At 45.5% G+C, this 17,454-nt stretch overlaps 1 protein-coding gene across 6 annotated transcripts in view; it reads left to right on the top strand.

The window, feature by feature from the left end:
* LOC139273253 (ras and Rab interactor 2-like) overlaps positions 1-17,454 on the top strand; it is a 150,052-nt gene that overhangs the window by 77,315 nt on the left and 55,283 nt on the right. For 4 of the 6 annotated variants that reach the window (XM_070889899.1, XM_070889900.1, XM_070889901.1 and 1 more), the window contains 2 exons: positions 382-437; positions 16,785-16,870. In XM_070889899.1, the coding sequence (XP_070746000.1) occupies positions 16,829-16,870 (42 nt within the window). In that variant the 5' untranslated portion in view covers positions 382-437; positions 16,785-16,828. Of the gene's footprint in view, positions 1-381; positions 438-16,784; positions 16,871-17,454 lie in introns of those variants that run through there. The other 2 variants (XM_070889902.1, XM_070889903.1) reach the window with 2 other exon arrangements.

Genomic DNA, 17,454 nt, shown 5'->3' with positions numbered 1-17,454 from the left:
GAGATAATATGCCATCTACATTTTGAACCAGAATTGTGTATTAACACATGGGCTAAATAACTTTTTTTAAAAATTCATTTACGGGACGTGGGCATCGCTGGCAAGGACAGCATTTATTGCCCTTGCGAAGGTAATGATGAGCCTCCTTGTTAAACCTCTGCAGTCCGTGTTGTGAGGTACTCCCACAGTGCTGTTTGGGAGGGAGAGTTCCAGGATTTTGATCCACCGACTTGCAGTTTAATTTTTTATGGATTTATATTTTATGACCAAATGTCAAATTAGTTCTAATCAGTGTTTTGGCTGTTAGCTGAAATATTTTGGATTGTTTTCTCCTATTTTTGTGTTGTTGTTTTCTAACCGTTACTTTCTTTTAAATCTTAGCGGCAACCTGGCTCTCCATGGTGTAGCTATCTCCAGTGAAAGAAAAGTCAATACGGGTAGGTGCAATGTTTTGTTAGTTTAGATCCTGCTATACAGAAATATGATGTGCTTCATTTTGTGAGTCCCCCCCCCCCCCATATAAAAATCATCAGTTCATAATTGCTAAGTACATGAGGGAGAAATGAACAGAAGGATAAGTTGATCGGGTGAGATAAAGTAAGGTGGGAGGAGGCTTGTGTGGAGTAGAAACACCAGCACAGATCTGTTGGGTCGAATGGCCTGTTCCTGAGCGGCAACATTCTATGTAAAAGTGAATAAACTGCTAACTTAACCTCATTTAGCACTTAGGTTCATGTGTTTGTGCTGGCTATGTTGAACATCTGTACTCGCCAAATGAATACTGCACGTGGAGATAAATCAGCTTTACTGCAGCAGTAACTTGTACCAAAGCAGTGCTAGTATTTTGAGCTTTTAGATGCAGTGTTGCCACTACATCACTTAGTGGTATGAGCCTAGAATTGCAATATTAGTGCACAACCACAACAAAGTTTTGTCCATTATTTTAAGAGGCACAAACCAACCTATTTTACACAGGTTAGTGCCTTCATTAAAATAGAAAAACGTCATATGAGCATGTTACGCATTCATATGCTCTTAGTGCACACAGTAATTTCTAGGCTGTAGACATTAGCTCCTGGCAGGGAGTGGGGGAAAAGAGGGGGAGATGTGGCGGATCTGTTGCTCTCTGTCCCAAATTAATATGCTGCTTGCCTATATGCAAGTAAATCATATAAGAACATAAAAAATAGGAACATAAGAAATAGGAGCAGGAGTAGGCCATTTGGCCCCTCGAACCTGCTCTGCCATTTAATAAGATCATGGCTGATCGGATCATGGACTCAGCTCCACTTCCCCACCCACTCCCCATAACCATTGACTCCCCTTTCGCTTAAAAATCTGTCCATCTCTGCCTTAAATGTAAGAAATTGTTTTAGTTTAGTGTGTGTTTTTAAAAAAAAAACCTGGGTGTCGTTGTGAAGAACAGGGATTAACCATCCACTCTGGCTCAGTCATCTAGCTGCCCATCCACCTGTCTGACTGTCACCTGGAAGTGTTACTACATTTTGTGATAATCGACGTTGGTTCAAGCATTCTTTCTGATACTGCTTTTGTGTTTTGTGATCCTAAGCTCAAAGTGTTGCAGACCTTGGCACTAGACACCGCAAAATCTATGACACATTTCAAATCATTAATGCCTTTCCAAATATTCTGGGTGTGTACTTAAATTAAGCTGTTGGGTGGGAGCTGCACATTACATCATTCTTCTCAAGTTTGTCTCTTTTTATTCCCCTGTGCCAATTTCTTAGTTATAAGAAAATGCTCACTTTCTCCTCTTTAGTAGTGGTTAAATACTATTAAGTCACACTGTAATGTATTTGCTTCGTGGGTTCTTTGCTTAAGAATTCATAGCAACACATTGCTCTGAAGAACTAATTGGTTTATTTTAGCAAAGGTTTAACAATCACGCTACACATCACCAGTTCATCTACCAGGCTCACAACCACATGCCTCATCATGGATCCCCTGAACCCAACTGGTTGGGGTTTTATTGAGCCTTGTGACCATCACGTGACTGGCTAAGCTACTGCCAACTCAACAGCTCTACAACTATTTTGTAAAAACAGCCCTCTCGTCTGCCTGCCACCTAAAACTGCGGTCGTGGAGGTATGGATTCCTGAGCAACGGCTCCTGCAAGACAGCCGCCACTCCAGACGGTGGAGAGCTGCACTTGGTGGTGACTTTGTTTCAGACCCTGATGAATTCCTGATAAAAGACAGGCAGCCCCCGCATGGCGGTCCTGATGCCCCCCAGGCTCTCAAACAGGAGCTGCGTGTCATAATTGAGGCTGTACTGCTGGCGGAAGAAATACGTCGCCAGCGCACGCCACCTAGGAGGGGGCTCGACGTAAAGGTAGCTCTGCAGGATCTGAAGACGGAAAGTCGCTAGCTGGGTGCTGACGCACACCAACGCCTGACCGCCTTTCCAAAGCGGGAGACTCAAGACCGCGGCAGAGATCCAGTGCTTCCTGTTGTTCCAGAAGAAGTCCACCAGCTTCTTCATCTTGGCGACAAACACAGGGAGAGGGGTCAAAGTGACCAGCCGGTACCACAGCATAGCGGCCACCAGCTGGTTTATGACTAGCGCTCGACCCCTGTAGGACAGCACTCTGAGCAGTCCTGCCCAGCGCCCTAGGCGAGCGGCGACCTTGGCCTCCAGCTCTTGCCAGTTCGCTGGCCAGGCTTCCTCGTCAGGGCTAAGGTAGACTCCCAGATAGAGGAGATGGGTCGTGCTCCAGGCAAAAGGCCTGAGCTCCTCCAGCAGGGAGTCCACCCGCCACTGACCCACCAGGAGTCCGGGACATTTCTCCTAGTTGATCCTGGCGGAGGATGCGGCCGAGTAAATCTCCTGGCACTCACGCATCCTCCGCAGGTCAACGGGATCCTTGACCATGAGGAGCACGTCATTGGCGTAAGCCGAGAGGACGACCTCCTTGCAGAGTCAGTCCCGTCAACTCAACAGCTTTACAAACCTGTGCGCGCATACACCAGGTTTTTACTTGTTTAAACTAAATCTATCCCAATATATCCACAGATGACCATATTCCTACTGGTAGCTTTTCTCAAGTTATAATTGATGAGATGTGAAGCACCAGGTTACAGCAAATGGCAAGGCTTCTGTATGCGCAGGAATCTCAGTTCTCAAATGGATTGCTCCAAAGGCAAACTTGTTGATGAAAAACTAACAAAGGGTGCGTGGGAAGATCTCGGCAAAGCCCAGGGACGTGGAGGTCATGCTGATCTCAGCAACATTTGAATAATCGTGAGCAGACTCCTGCCCGCCAGATAGACTACCTGGCCGGCGGGCGGGAGCAGTAGGTATCGGAAGGTGGCTGCAGCCAGGTACCCGTGGGGACGGTCGCTGTCTGTGTGTGAGGAGGCGGGAGGATCCGCGCTGCAATCGGGGCCGTGATGGGGGGTGGGGGGCGGGGGATGGGGGGGTGGCTTCCTTGTAAGACCTGGGGAAAGGGGTCTCCAGGCCTACAAGGAGTGCTAAAACGAGCTGATCCTCAGTACTTACTTTAGGCAATCGGCGCCTCCTGCCTCGGATCTGCAGCCTGGCAGCCGACAGTGTGGTCCTCCCCTTGATCTACAGTTAAGTTTAAGTTAAGATGTCATCGGGCCGCGTCGTTTGAATGTTAATTAGGCTCCCGCCTGCCTTTTGTGGGAGCTTCATCAATTGCCTGATTTGGCTTTCGAAAAGTTTAAATGGACAGGAATGGTATTTTAACCCCGACCCTCTCCTGCTTGTCGGTGGCGAAGGCGGGGCGGGGTTAAAATTGAGGCCAGAATCCAGGGGGGGCGAAATTGCCCCGTGCCCTGATTGGGCATGGTAACATTCCAGGGCTGGGACTTTTAGTGCTCGGCACGTAAGTCCCGCCCCAATGCTGAATTGGGCATATCGTTCCTCAAAGGAAGCAGAGTGCTGTCTCCAGGGGCACTACGGGGCCGTTAAGTCAAGCTTACCACTTCAACGCCCCTCCCTTTCAATTAAAGGGGAGGGGCGCTGCGCACTCTGCACAGCCTCTGATGGCTGCCACTGGGCCACAAGGGCCAGCGTGGGACCGGGCCAGCAACTGGCAGCCAAGACGAAGTGCCGGGCTGCACGATGGCGGCCCAGACCATGCTGGAACAGCCATCGTCTAGCCATCCCGAGAGTCAGCCGACTAAAAAGATGTCAGCCTGGGACGCTGGCGCCCTCCCCTTTAATCAGCAGCGCTCCGAGAGCAGATGTCCACCAGCTTCGCGACCTGCCGGGGGGGAATTTCACCTGCGGGGCGGTGAAGGGTCGCCACACATGGCGATGATGTCATCGCTGGTTGCTCGATGGCCCGGGGCACTAACCACGGGGCATGGCGCTACATGGGCAGCACCTCCACAACCTCCCGATCAATTTCCCGGGAGCCGGTAGCACCCCACCACCCCCCCAGCCCGGGCGGTAACTGACTTGCGCCACGTTATCGCCCCCCCTCACCCCTCTCTTTTCCCCCCCCCTCCCCCCCCCCCCCCCCCCCCCCACCGAAGGCGCTAACAGGGTTATAAAAAGAGGCACTTTCACCCCCCATATGTTTACACAAAGGGAGAAGTTTTTTAAAGTCCAACATTTTGTCACTGGACATTAAAACTGAGTCAATACATGAATAAATACATATTTCAATGTTGGTTTCTTTCCCAGTAGCAGCAAGCTGAAGAACATGGCATTGGTCAATTATACTTGTAATTTTATAAATTTATATTATTTTGCTCTCAATCATGGAAAACAATCCCAGGGAATTCTATTTTAATTTAATCAAATGAAATAATAGTGTTAGGTTGTACTTGTACAGCAATGTGACAAATACAGATGTCTGACAAAATTGCCACTGGGAGTACAGACAGACAAAATTTGGAAACAATGTACTGAGAGTCCCGTAGTGAGTTTCCATAGCTTAATGCATAGTCCAGCAGTGTTCATTGAACAAATGGTGGGCAAGTCTGCGTTTTAACTCCAGCGTACTTGAAGCTGTTTTTATCTTGGGTTAGATGCGGTGCTTGTGCTCATAGCTCTTGATGTGAGGGGAGCTATCTGTGTGAGCTTGCTGGATTTGGATTTTATGGGGTATTTCTGGTGGATTTTGTCTTGGAAAATCCAACATGCTTTCTTTGGTGCCAGTTGTACACCAGGAGCCAGCAGCACTAGTGTGGCACGTACCCCAATATAAAAGAGGTGTTAGGGTCAGAGGTCGATGGACCAGAAGTGAATCAGCGAATTTTACTGATGATGTGCTTAAGATGATTAAAGGATTTGATAGGGTAGATAGAGCGAAACTATTTCCTCTGGTACGCGAGTCCAGAACAAGAGGGCATAACCTTAAAATTAGAGCCAAGCCATTCAGAGGTGATGTCAGGAAGCACTTCTTCATACAAAGGATGGTGGCAATCTGGAACTCTCTTTCCCCAAAAAGCTGGGGGTCAGTTGAACATTTCAAAACTGGGATTGGTAGATTTTTGTTTGGCAAAGGTATTGAGGGCTATGGAACCAAGGTGGGTAAATGGAATTAAGATACAGGTCAGCCATGATCTAATTGAATGGTCGAACAGGCTCAAGGGGCTGAATGGCCTCCCCCGTTTCTATGTTCCTATTAACATGGCCTAACATTTGAGTCTTCCAAGGAAATTACATGTCCCGTTCATTAGCTAACTAGGTATGCGCAGGAAGCCAGTTCCTCATTGGATGCCATATCCTATCACAGGCCCTTTATTAAAGTTTCAGAGGCTACCTCTGTAACTCTTTGCCAGACATCAGGAGGACAGAGTAGATTTTCAACTTCGCTGAACCTGCGAAATCAGGCAGAGTGAAGGGAGAAAAAGGGTGGAGACCCATTACATCCATGCTTCCTAATGAGCCTGTGCCCGGTGGAGGTGAAGTCATTTAACTTGTGCTCCAGAAATGTGCAAAGCATTCAACTGCATCTGTCAGAATGTTTTCAGTTTTGGCACCAGCTATTCTTGAAGAGTCGGAGTGCTGTGTTCACTCGGCTTTGGGCTGAGACCTCCAAACCTGTTCCACTTGGAAGAGAGAGGAGGCTTTCAACCTGGTACAGAAGTAAATCCAGGCCCCAAAGGTGTAAGTGTGCCAATCCACCTTTCCACTAGGTTCCACAAGTCATATTGTTGCTAATAGGTCAGTTACACATTTCCTAATTACACATTCTGAAGCTGAAACTGGAAAAGTAAAGGTTCCTCTCCAGCTGAAGGTCCAGAAGAGAGCTATAAAAGATAATTTGTGTCTGAAACTTGTTTTCAAAATCCATAAAGTATTAGTCATTTCTCGTCAAATTTCAAAATATGATTGGAAACATTGAGCATAATCAACCTTTAAATAGATTAGAATTTAAACAAAAATGAGCATTGACACTAAGATCTGTCTTAATAAAATATTGGATTGAAGCAAAGTTTGGGATAAATTCCAAATAATGCTCAGTGTTTGGCAGACTCTGAATAGATAAGAGGCAATTAGATTCCCTTTCATGTGGTGAAGAATGTTGTAAATACTACTTTGTTAATTGATACTGTAGCAATTTAAAGTGTGTTTGTTTCCCTTGATTTGGTAAATATTTTTAAATCTATGCTAACCCATTACCTTGAAGGCCTTAGAGTTGAGAATGAGTGAAATTTGGCGAAGTACCATGTTTGGAAACTAATAGTTGTATCCTGTTTCCTTAGATTTTGTTTTAATATTAAAACTTGGTATGCTTGTTCACCCTAACATGGTCTGGAAGTGCTCTGAGGGTTCTGTGGAACATTGTCCAGTGACTTTGTGAATATTGTACCTCCTTGTGCAAATTATAATATCACCGCTTGATTACAAACTAGCAGCCTTGCCAAAGAATTGAGCCCCTCCAGCAATGCTAACTGCTAATATTTCATTTTGAAACCCTGAATAATATTTCACACTGGAATGGAATGGTCCTAACCAATGGTATACCACAGAAGAATTGTCCAGACATATCACACTACCAATGAAGGGGATAAGTGGTCATGTAGCAATGAGCTTGATGCTAGAAAATCGTTAAATATTGATCTCAACCATGTCAATTTTCAGCGTTGTTGACCTCAGTTGAATGAAAGTAGAGCATTTGGGACTGGAGCTTGCTTCTAGCCAATTAGAGGCAATTTTATTGTTAGCTACCTATCTGTAATAGATGGCAAAACTTGCGAGACTTCCAAAAATGTTTAATGAAATGTTTGAAGTTTATCTTTTCGAATGGAAATGGTTTGGATGGAGCATATTAGCTGGTTACAATATGGAATATTCGGTAGAAATAAAATAATGTTCTAATAATGAATATGGAAGACGGCATGAATCGAAAAGAGAACATGAGAAAGAAAGACAGTGAGTAGAAATAAGTTGCTGAAAATTTTATATTTTAAGTCCGCATGCTTTATCCATTTTCTAAGTTTATGATTTTTTTCCCTGAAAGATATATTCTGTACATATACATGGAGGCAACAAAAGTCAAAATGATATCAGTGGTCTCTTCCACATCTGTATTGAAACAGTTGTAATTCAATCACGACACATTCCCTGTTTAATAACCCAAATAAGAATGGAGATTTGTCCAAAATACAGAATCTGCTTCAAACTTTCCGGCATTACTTGTATCGTGAGGAGAAATTTGACGACTATTTCCTTTTCATGTGAGACTCATCTAGGAACTTACCATGATTCACCTGCATTCTCTGGCTCAGTGCCTACTGATTAGTAGATATTGCATTACTGAATAAAAGGATACCACGTGTAATCCTGGAAATGGCTGTGGGCATTACACCTTATGCCGATGGTAATTGTGATGCTCAGGGTGGAGATTGTGAACTGCGATTCCCAGAATTTTGACTCTTGTGTGTTTCCCACTCACGTTGCACCTGTCTTTAAATTGTTGCTGGGCACTTCTGTGGCCAGTGTGCTTTTTTGCCCAGATTGTGTCATATTTATAACTCGGCACTCATCCCATGTGAAGTGGGCCTCGAGGTTTTTGCATGTTGGGAATCAAGACAATTGCTGAACTTTGAAGTGTTGTGTATATGGCTTAGGTACTGGATTCTTAGTGTATACAAGGAAAGGTAAGAACTGTTGTTGATTTTGAAAGCACAATTGAGAAAATTTTGGAGATAAAATTGCTACCTTCAATGTAATCTGTGCAGTAATTAACAGAAAATAGGAATGCAGCAGTTACTGAGTTTCTTTACTCTCAAAGCATTTGTGCTTTTAATAACATTCCATGTTTTGTTTTATGAATTCTGGATACGGTTTAGAATATGCTATATTATGTTGGTAAATTTTCCTTTCAACTATTGGTATCCAATCATTGAAGACTCAAAGTTGCTGCCAGCATGCATGGCAGTTATAGCATGAGGATGAACAGCCAAAGAGAACTGAGATGGCACCAGGAGTTTACTGTCCACACCCACCAGTATGCCATCCATTGCATCTACAGGCCCAGGCCTAGCTATCTGCCAATGGCTGAGAAGCACTGCCTTTTGATGTTCAGGTGTAACAGGGAGGCAGTTGCATTGTTGCGTCATCTGCCTAAAGACGATCTTCGGACAGATGAACGGGGAGGGAAGGGGGTGGGGGGAAGGTGAATGGGGGAAGATCAACGAGGTGGGGGGGGGAGAGGGTGAGAGGGGAAGATGAATGGGGTGGGGGGGGGAAGAGGGGGAAGATAAATGGGGTGGGGGGGGAGAGGGGAAGATAAATGGGGTGGGGGGAGAGGGAAGATGAACGGGGTTGGGGGGGGAGAGGGAGAAGATGAACAGGGTGGGGGGGTGAAGAGGGAGAAGATGAACAGGGTGGGGGGGGTGAAGAGGGAGAAGATGAACGGGGTGGGGGGGAGAGATGAACGGGGTGGGGTGGGGGGAGAGGGGGAAGAGAACGGGGTGGGGGTGGGGAGAGGGGGAAGATGAACGGGGTGGGGGGGGGGAGAGGGGGAAGATGAACGGGGTGGGGGTGGGGGAGAGGGGAAGATGAACGGGGTGGGGGTGGGGAGAGGGGGAAGATGAACGGGGTGGGGGGTGGGGAGAGGGGGAAGATGAACGGGGTGGGGGGGGGGAGAGGGGAAGATGAACGGAGTGGGGGGGGGGAGAGGGGAAGATGAACGGAGTGGGGGGGGGGGAGAGGGAGAAGATGAACGGGGTGGGGGGGAGAGGGGAGAAGATGAAGGGGGGGGAGAGGGGGAAGATGAACGGGGTGGGGGGGGAAGAGGGGGAAGATGAACGGGGGGGGGGGGAGAGGGGGAAGATGAACGGGGTGGGGGGGGGAAGAGGGGGAAGATGAACGGGGGAGGGGGGAAGGTGAACGGGGTGGGGGGGAGGGGGGAAGAAGAACGGGGGGAGGGGGGAAGATAAACGGGGGGAAGATGATGAACGGGCCCCGCCGAGGAATTTGGGCGTGGCCCGCACGCAGCTGATGCCGACTCTTTGGGCGGGGCCCACCCCCAGCGAGAGGCCGGGTGGGCGGGCCCCACCGACGAGGTAAGATGTGTCAGGCCGCTCGGCCCGGGATAGGGGCGACGTCCCTTCGGCCTGGGATAGGGTCGTCGCCCGGGAGAAGGGGCGCGCAGGGAGGGCCGGGCGCTACTGTGCACACGCGCAGCTGCCGGCACTGTTTTTGGTGCAAGGCCGTGGCTCCGCCCCCAGCAGCTCCTGCTGCGCAGCACCGAGCTAGAAATGGGCCTACAGCTATCGGAGAATCGCGAGGTAAGTATTCGGCGCAATTTTTATTCTACAAATTAGGCAGGCCTCTCCGATATGCGCCTTTCTAGCAGGAGTTCAAAACTTGAGCCCATAAGGAGGGTGCTGTCGAGGAGATCATGCCCCTCAATTGTTGTGCACTGGTATCCTCCAAGTTAACGTAGAGCAGCATCGGCCACAGATGTATCGAGGAGGTCACAGATGATTCCCTTCACTTTCAGCTCTGCAAGGCAGTGGTTAAAATTGGGTCTTAGGTGTCTGAAATAGAAAGTGTTTCATTTACTAGTATTAAAATCTTATGGATTGAGTTCTCCATAGCATCTCACTCATTGGCAGGTAGCCACACCTGGGTCTATAGATGCAATGGATGAATTTAAGTGTATCCAAATAGTCGGGCTCCACAGAGGTTAAGCACCTCTACGTAACCAGTTTCAGTGTGGTTGAATCATCCATCGCAGGTAGTCCCTCAAAATTGAGGAAGACTTGCTTCCACTCTAAAAGCGGCCCCCACCTGCGAGGACCATCGGCAGTAGGTCGGGGCCTTAAAGGAGGAGTAGCATGGAGCATACCAATTCGAGGTACAGCGCGCGCTGGTGCAGGAGAGCGATGGCTGTGAGGAGGGCGACTGGATTGGACATCACCATAACCCAGGTCGGTGATTGGGCAGGTACAGCTGGAGCGGTGAGGTTGGGGCGTAGGAGTGACAAGTGATCGTAAGAGCAACGTGATCGGGGCCCAGGAGAAGTGTGAGTTCGGGGCCAGGGCCCCAGGGGCAGCACAGGCTGGCTCACACTGCGATATGTGTACGCGCTAGGTCCGTGCAGCAGAGCTGGTCTCCAGTCGTCTTGGTCAATCCTTGCCACTGGACCAAGACCTAGCTCTGTCAAGCCCGTGTAGTGGCTGGTGTGCAACGGCCACCCCACGTTAAAAACATCCACGCACAGGCATCTTCTACCCTTCAACATGTAGTTCGGGATCTGGAATATTAGGTCCTTCATTGAAACACCTGTGAACTCATCCTTTTTTGGCATGGAAGCAAGTCATCCTCGCTTCGAGGGACTGCCTATGATGATGATGATTGTGGATCAAAGGAGCAAAGTATTTGAGCCTTTAAGAGCTGACAAAACTGGTCTGCTGTGAACAGTGACAACTCAATGCTAATTGAGGCTTTTTATTCAGATCCAAAGTTGTTTCGGTTGGAAATTACTGTGTGCTGTATTTTGTTCCAAAAGTATGGGCAGTTTTAGTCCAAGCACACAATAGATATTTATTCTGGATGTCTTGATGGGCACCAGACCAGCTTTTCATTATCCCAGCCAACCCTTTCCTTCCGTTTCCCGTTGACGTGCAGTAAAATGCTGAAATTAGGTAAACCATCACTATCTTCAGCCTAATGCTCCTGTGGGAAACCACCAGAGGCCCTTTCCTGGTTTCTATGAGAAATAGTGGGCATAGAGTAGTGATGTTTATATCAGTTAGTTTTACAATAACTTAATCGGATCACAAGCATTTTTAAAATCAATAAAAACCAATCTTAGAAGCATGTCCAGCTGAGCTTCATTTATATATCTAATCTAAGCTCTCTTTGAAGAGTTCATTGGTAATTCAGAAAGTAATGTGAATATTCAAAATACTTTCATTGAACCGTCCAGTGACTCTTCCATTTAGTTTCACCTGTGTCGGATATTTCAGAACTTAGTCACTCAATTACTCAGAAATTGAAACTTGTTTTGTTGCATTACACATGTCAGGAATTTTGGCATGCATTTTGAGAAGAACAGTTTTAACATTGCTGCTTTCTGTGTTATGATGTTGTTATATATGCCTTATGGCTGTTGCTTAAATACTTCTAACCCTCCTCTCCTGAAGGAGGTGACTTCTCCTGGTTCCAGTGGGCGGCGGGGTGGCCCAAATGGTCATTTTTCATGTTTGGCTCTAGACCATGAGTTTCAATAGGCTTTTCAACCAAGGGAAGCATCACAGCGAATTCTGATCCTGTCCCCATGCGACATCCACACGCGCACACACACACCCTTTCCAGCAGGAGCCGTAAGGTAGTGATTGAGATTGGAAATCTTAGATCTTTTGCTTGATGAGGCCAAGGGTAGTGCACAGATCAGGTATCGATCCTGGAACCATGTCTGTATAAATCAGTACTACACCAAATTGATTTGTATTCATTTCTTCATGTGCTTTACAATATGTGGATGAAAAGTTACACCATAAAAGTTAATCAGTGTAGATTTCAGAGAGTGAGAGCCAATAAGGGTTGGCTAAAGTCCACTGTGATGTTCCTGAATTGGTTAACTCATAATAGAAACATTCAATACGCCCCGATGATGTGGCAGGAAATGTTGTCAACTAACTTCATGGCCTTGGCTCTAATATGCATTTGATTATATGAAAAAAAAATTCTTAAAAAAAAAAAAAATAATAATTCCTTTGTGCTTTGAACTATATAGAGCCTGACATGGTGATGTAGTAGGTTGATGTATCAAAAACATAGAGGCACAGAAAAGTATATTAAAGATCTTCACACATATCCCATAATGGAGAGTTCCTAATCCTGGCCGGTCCATTGGCGAAGGTGCTGTATGTTTCCTCTTTGTAATGTAGGAAGGTCACAATGAATCACTCTGTACCCACAAGCAGACAGGTAGTGAGCCCAAAGAGGCCAGAGAAACAAAAATAAAACATCATTCCAATCAGGGCAACTAGAGAGGGTAACCACAGTTAACCCCTTTCTATATTGGTATATCAACCTTTTAATTGTAGTCTTTGACCTAGAAATTGTATTGCCCCTGAACTGAGGTGCTATCCCGGTGCAGCACCGAATGGGATCTGCGACACGACTCTCAAATTGGCCTGCCAGCCTCATTTGCTTAATAACGGCAAGCTGCAGGTTTCCATCACTGATCCCAGGGGCAGCAAGATCGGCTGGCTCAGATGCCAGCCAGGGTCCCTAGGAGAGTTTGGGGCAGAGAGAGGCAATTGGGTGGGCGGCAGGGGGTGGGGGGTGGGGGGTGCAAACGATGGCGAGCAGCGGCACGTGGATTTAATGTGGAGCAGGAGTGCTTCACCCGGCTCCACAATAGGGCAAGTAAAATGTACAAGCTTTCCTTTCCCGTGGTCCCTTCAAGCGCCTGAAGGAACTGAGTGCAGTCATGCGCAAATTAATTTTGAACAGGGGTTTTCAAATAGGTGTTAGGACCCCTATTTGCATATGCAAAGGGAATAATGCCTGTTTCAACCATTTAATGTGGAGAAATGTGAAGTTATCCACTTTGGTAGGAAAAACAGAAAAGCAGAGCATTTTTAACTGGTGGGAGATTGGGAAATGTTCAGAGGGACCTGGGTGTCCTTGTACATGAATCACTGAAAGTTAACATGCCGTTTACAGCAAGCAATTAAGAAAGCAAATGGTATGTTGGCCTTTATTACAAGAGGATTTGAGTATAAGAGTAAAGATGTCTTACTGCAATTATATAGGGCCCTGGTGAGACCACACCTGGTGTATTGTGCACAGTTTTGGTCTCCTTACCGAAGGAAGGATATACTTGCCGTAGAGGGAGTGCAATGAAGGTTCACGAGACTGATTCCTGGGATAGTGGGGGGGGGGGGGGGGGGCGATGGTCCTAACGAGGAGAGATTGAGCAGACTAGGCCTATATTCTCTAGAGTTTAGAAAAATGAGAGATGATCTCATTGAAACATACACAATTCTTACAGGGTTTGACAGGGTAGATGCAGGAAGGAAGTTTCCCTGGCTGGGGAGTCTAGAACCAGGGCTCACAGTCTCAGAATAAGGGGTCGGCCATTTAGGACTGGGATGAGGAGAAACTTCTTCACTGAGGGTGGTGAATCTTTGGAATTCTCTACCCCAGAGGGCTGTAGATGCTCAGTCGTTGAGTATATTCAAGACAGAGATGGATAGATTTTTGGATATTAAGAGAATCAAGGGATTTGGGGATAGTGCACGAAAGTGGAGTTGAGGTAGAAGATCAGCCATGATATTGAATGGAGGAGTGGGCTCGAGAGGCCGAATGGCCTACTTCTCCTAATAAGTTCTTCTGTTAAGTGCCCTGCTAAGTGCTGCCTTTATCAATACGGCAGGTGGTGCACTTTCAGTGCAGAATGAGTGCGTGCAGGACACCCAACATATTGAACCCTTAGATGCCCGTTTTATGCCTATAACACAGGCGCAGCACAATTCAATTTCTTGGCCTTTTTCTCTGTTCTGTTCAGTATATCAGGGAGCATTCCTTCCACCAACACCTCATTTAAAAAAAAGAATTGGAAGAAGCTCAGTAAACGCATCCAAGTTTTTGCTCCCACTGAGATGATATTTGCAGACTTACATGAAGGAAAATCTGTGTTTCCTACATCAGTATTACTTTGTTTGAGTAACTGCTGGCACATTGAATGATAAAGCTGCAAAAGTTGTACGGTTGTTTGTTATACAGGATTGTTTGCATGTTTGGTCTATTCAGAGATAGCCACTTACTTCCTCTCTTAGACTCTTGGCATGTACTACATGTACTTTAAATAACTTCACTGGGAAAGTCATTCTGTTCCAAATCTGCACGCACTTAAAATTACTTTTAAAGGTACAAAAATCAAACTTCTTTTTCCAGCACACATACACTTTTCTTAGTTCTCAGAAGACTTTACATGAATTTAAAAAAAAGCAAGGTATTTATTACTGATGGATTTATTAGCACTCTGCATAAAATCCCCACTGAGCCACTGAATGATATCTATGACATATTTGTTTATATATTCCAATACCAAGACACTGTCAACATTAATAAAAATCTCTGACCTCAAAGATTTTGCAAATTAAATGCTTTTTCTGCCACGTCAATTTTGTACATGGTGTAAATAAAGATACATGCCAGAAAGCTATGGAATAAGCATGCTGTGTTTATCTTCCTTGCTTTTTAATTCTGATTCACAACTTGCTCAGTCTTGACTTGGAGTAGTGTCATCATCCAGTTAGTACATTATCGTGCAAGATCACAATAACAAATGAGGAAGACCATTCATCCATCTAGAATAACCCTGCACTCTCCCCCATTGCTGCATCTAATTCTTTCTGAAATGATTCCGGGGTTTTTGTCTCCACGTTCTATCCAGAAGTCCATTCCAGTCACTCTGTCAGGAAAAACCTGCTGATATCAGCCCTGAAGTTTCAACTTGTGACCCCTTATCCTACTCCCACAGTTTAATTTAAAGCAGTATTCCGGATGAACATTTCCCATGATATTTACGATCTTGTGCACCTTTAAGATCACCTCTTAGGCACGCCGCCTTTCCAGTCTGAAAGCTCACATTTCTCCAATCTTTCCACATGACCCAGAGCCCTGACACTAGCCATCAGCTTTGTGGCTCTTGTTGCATATGCTGCTGAAACAACATTAGATTCAGAAAAATAAATGACGGTGAAGGACGGAAATGACCCGAAGTAAAAACAATAGCATGGTTCAGCAGTGTGGAACTTTCTGTGGCAATCGGCATGGCGGCCGTTTCAGCTGAGTTCTCGGAGCTGACAGTTCCTGCTTTGGCACCAAATGAGCCAGCCAATGACACTTTTTGCAGGAGCCATGTGATTAGGCATGTCCACAAGCTGCACTGAGGCACAGAAATGAATGGCCGGACATTTTTGGGAAATGTCAGGAGAGGGACCAGGCAGTGGAACAGGCACTGATTTTTATTAGCAAATGTTGACACAACTCTGCACATGTTAACTGTTGGCATGTATGATTTTTTAAAAATACTACAAATGACAATGATTTGTAACTAGTGGCTTGCAACATTTATACAGATTTAACTTTCTGTAAGGCCAAATAGAAACATAGAAAATGAGAGCAGTAGCAGGCCATTCGGCCCTTCGAGTCATGCACTGCCATCCAATATGATCATGGCTGATCCTCTATCTCAACACCATATTCCCGCTTTTTCCCCATACCCCTTGATGCCTTTTGTAGACTGTCTGTCTATACCAGTCACCTCATTTCAAAATTAATTTGCTTGATGACTTTTGACAGTGTGAGCTATATGAATGCAAGTATCCTACAGGCCAACAGTCAGCATTTTCAGAGTTGTCAACATTAGCTGGCATAAATCAGTGCCTACTCCAATGCTTGGTTCCTCTTCTGTCATTGCTCAAAACTGACCGGTAATTCTGTTCTGTGCCTCAGTCTGGTTTGTGGACATGCATAATCATATGGCTCCTGCAATAACTTATTATTTAATGACACCCAGTGCCACGTAAGTACCTGAAACCTTCAGCGGGAGATATGCAGCAGAAATTGATCATGTGAAGTGCACTGGAGAGGCTACATGATGTAAAATGTATCAAGGAGAGATATGCAGCAGAAATTGGTGTCGAATATACTGGACAATGTAAAATAAAATGTACAACTATGGAGGACGTATGTGTGTGTCAACCACCAGCATTTTGTAGTTATAGCTTCCATTAAAAATATTGTTTTTCAAAACTGGACTAAAACCAGGTTGTAAAAATGTAGGCAGGCATCTTTTAAGCGCAACTAGCAGTTTGAAAACATTTTTCTTTGCTTTGCAGCTAAAAAGAATCATTTGTGCGAGAGTGAAAAAGGAGTGGAATTTTACTATTATAAAAAAAAATGGAAATTAACAAGCCAGTATTGCAAATCTTAAGCTTCAATGCCAACAGCTGCTTGTGTCTCTTGACCTCGAATTACCTTCAATCCCAACACAAGCAAACGGAGAACTTGATTTGCAGCACAATTCACCAAGCCTGAGCTTTAAAGTGTTTTTATGTGTTAAAGGTGATGAGGCTATTTGAAGATAAAATGTTTCTGAACGATGTTGGTGCTGTGTGATTTGCTCTATTTTGGGGTCAATTTGAAAAAGTCAAATCATGTCCCTCCTTAACTTTGCCAGTGTGGCTTTAATGAAAGGCTGTTGTTGTCATAGATTTTGGCAGAATGTCTGTTGTGACTGGTGGTTTTGAAACGAGCATCAGAATTTCCTTCAGCATGGAATAACCATTAAATGTCTTTGGTTTCAGGTCAGTCTCGCTAACTCTGAAACCATCCCAGAGAACCGCTGAGAATGTCAGGTCTGGTTGAGCTGCAGAGAGGGAGTTTTTTTAAGGTATTGTAATTTTGTTGCAGTACTTTTAACAGAAGCGGTGTTTTTAAAACATTCATCGCCTTTTTTTGTTGTTTCTTACTTTTTGCCTGGAGCTCCTTCTCACTCTCTTTCTTCACCCCACCCCCGCCATCCACACTATCCTTTTTTGGGGGGAGGGTGGACTGGAGCACTTCAGTCCAACAGCACTTGTCAGTGCTTTGGCATCAGTGAACATGCCAGGAAGCATGCTTGAGAGATGAGGAAATGATCCCACCCTGGCTGCGTTTCCTTCTTTCTGTGGACAGCTCTGCCGAGACAGTCAAAAAAGCTCAGCTGTAAATGTTTGTGGATTAAAAACTGGACACTTTGCAGAAAGTCTAATGTAAAACTGGATGCAATATCTTACGCGATCTGTTATTGGGGACAGGGTGACTGAGCATTTGAACAAATATGAGCTGATCAGAGATAGCCATCATGGACTTGTAAAAGGTAAGTCATGTCTAACGAACATGGTTGAACTTTTTGGGGAGGTAACTAATGTGGTAGATAAGAAAGTGTCTATGCATGTTATTTATATGGATTCCGGAAAACATTCAACACGGTTC

This window comes from Pristiophorus japonicus, chromosome 9 (assembly GCF_044704955.1).
Source record: "Pristiophorus japonicus isolate sPriJap1 chromosome 9, sPriJap1.hap1, whole genome shotgun sequence".
Lineage (NCBI taxonomy): Eukaryota > Metazoa > Chordata > Chondrichthyes > Pristiophoridae > Pristiophorus > Pristiophorus japonicus.
The sequence above is the reverse complement of the archived record's forward strand: the minus strand, read 5'-3'. Positions and strand labels throughout refer to the sequence as shown.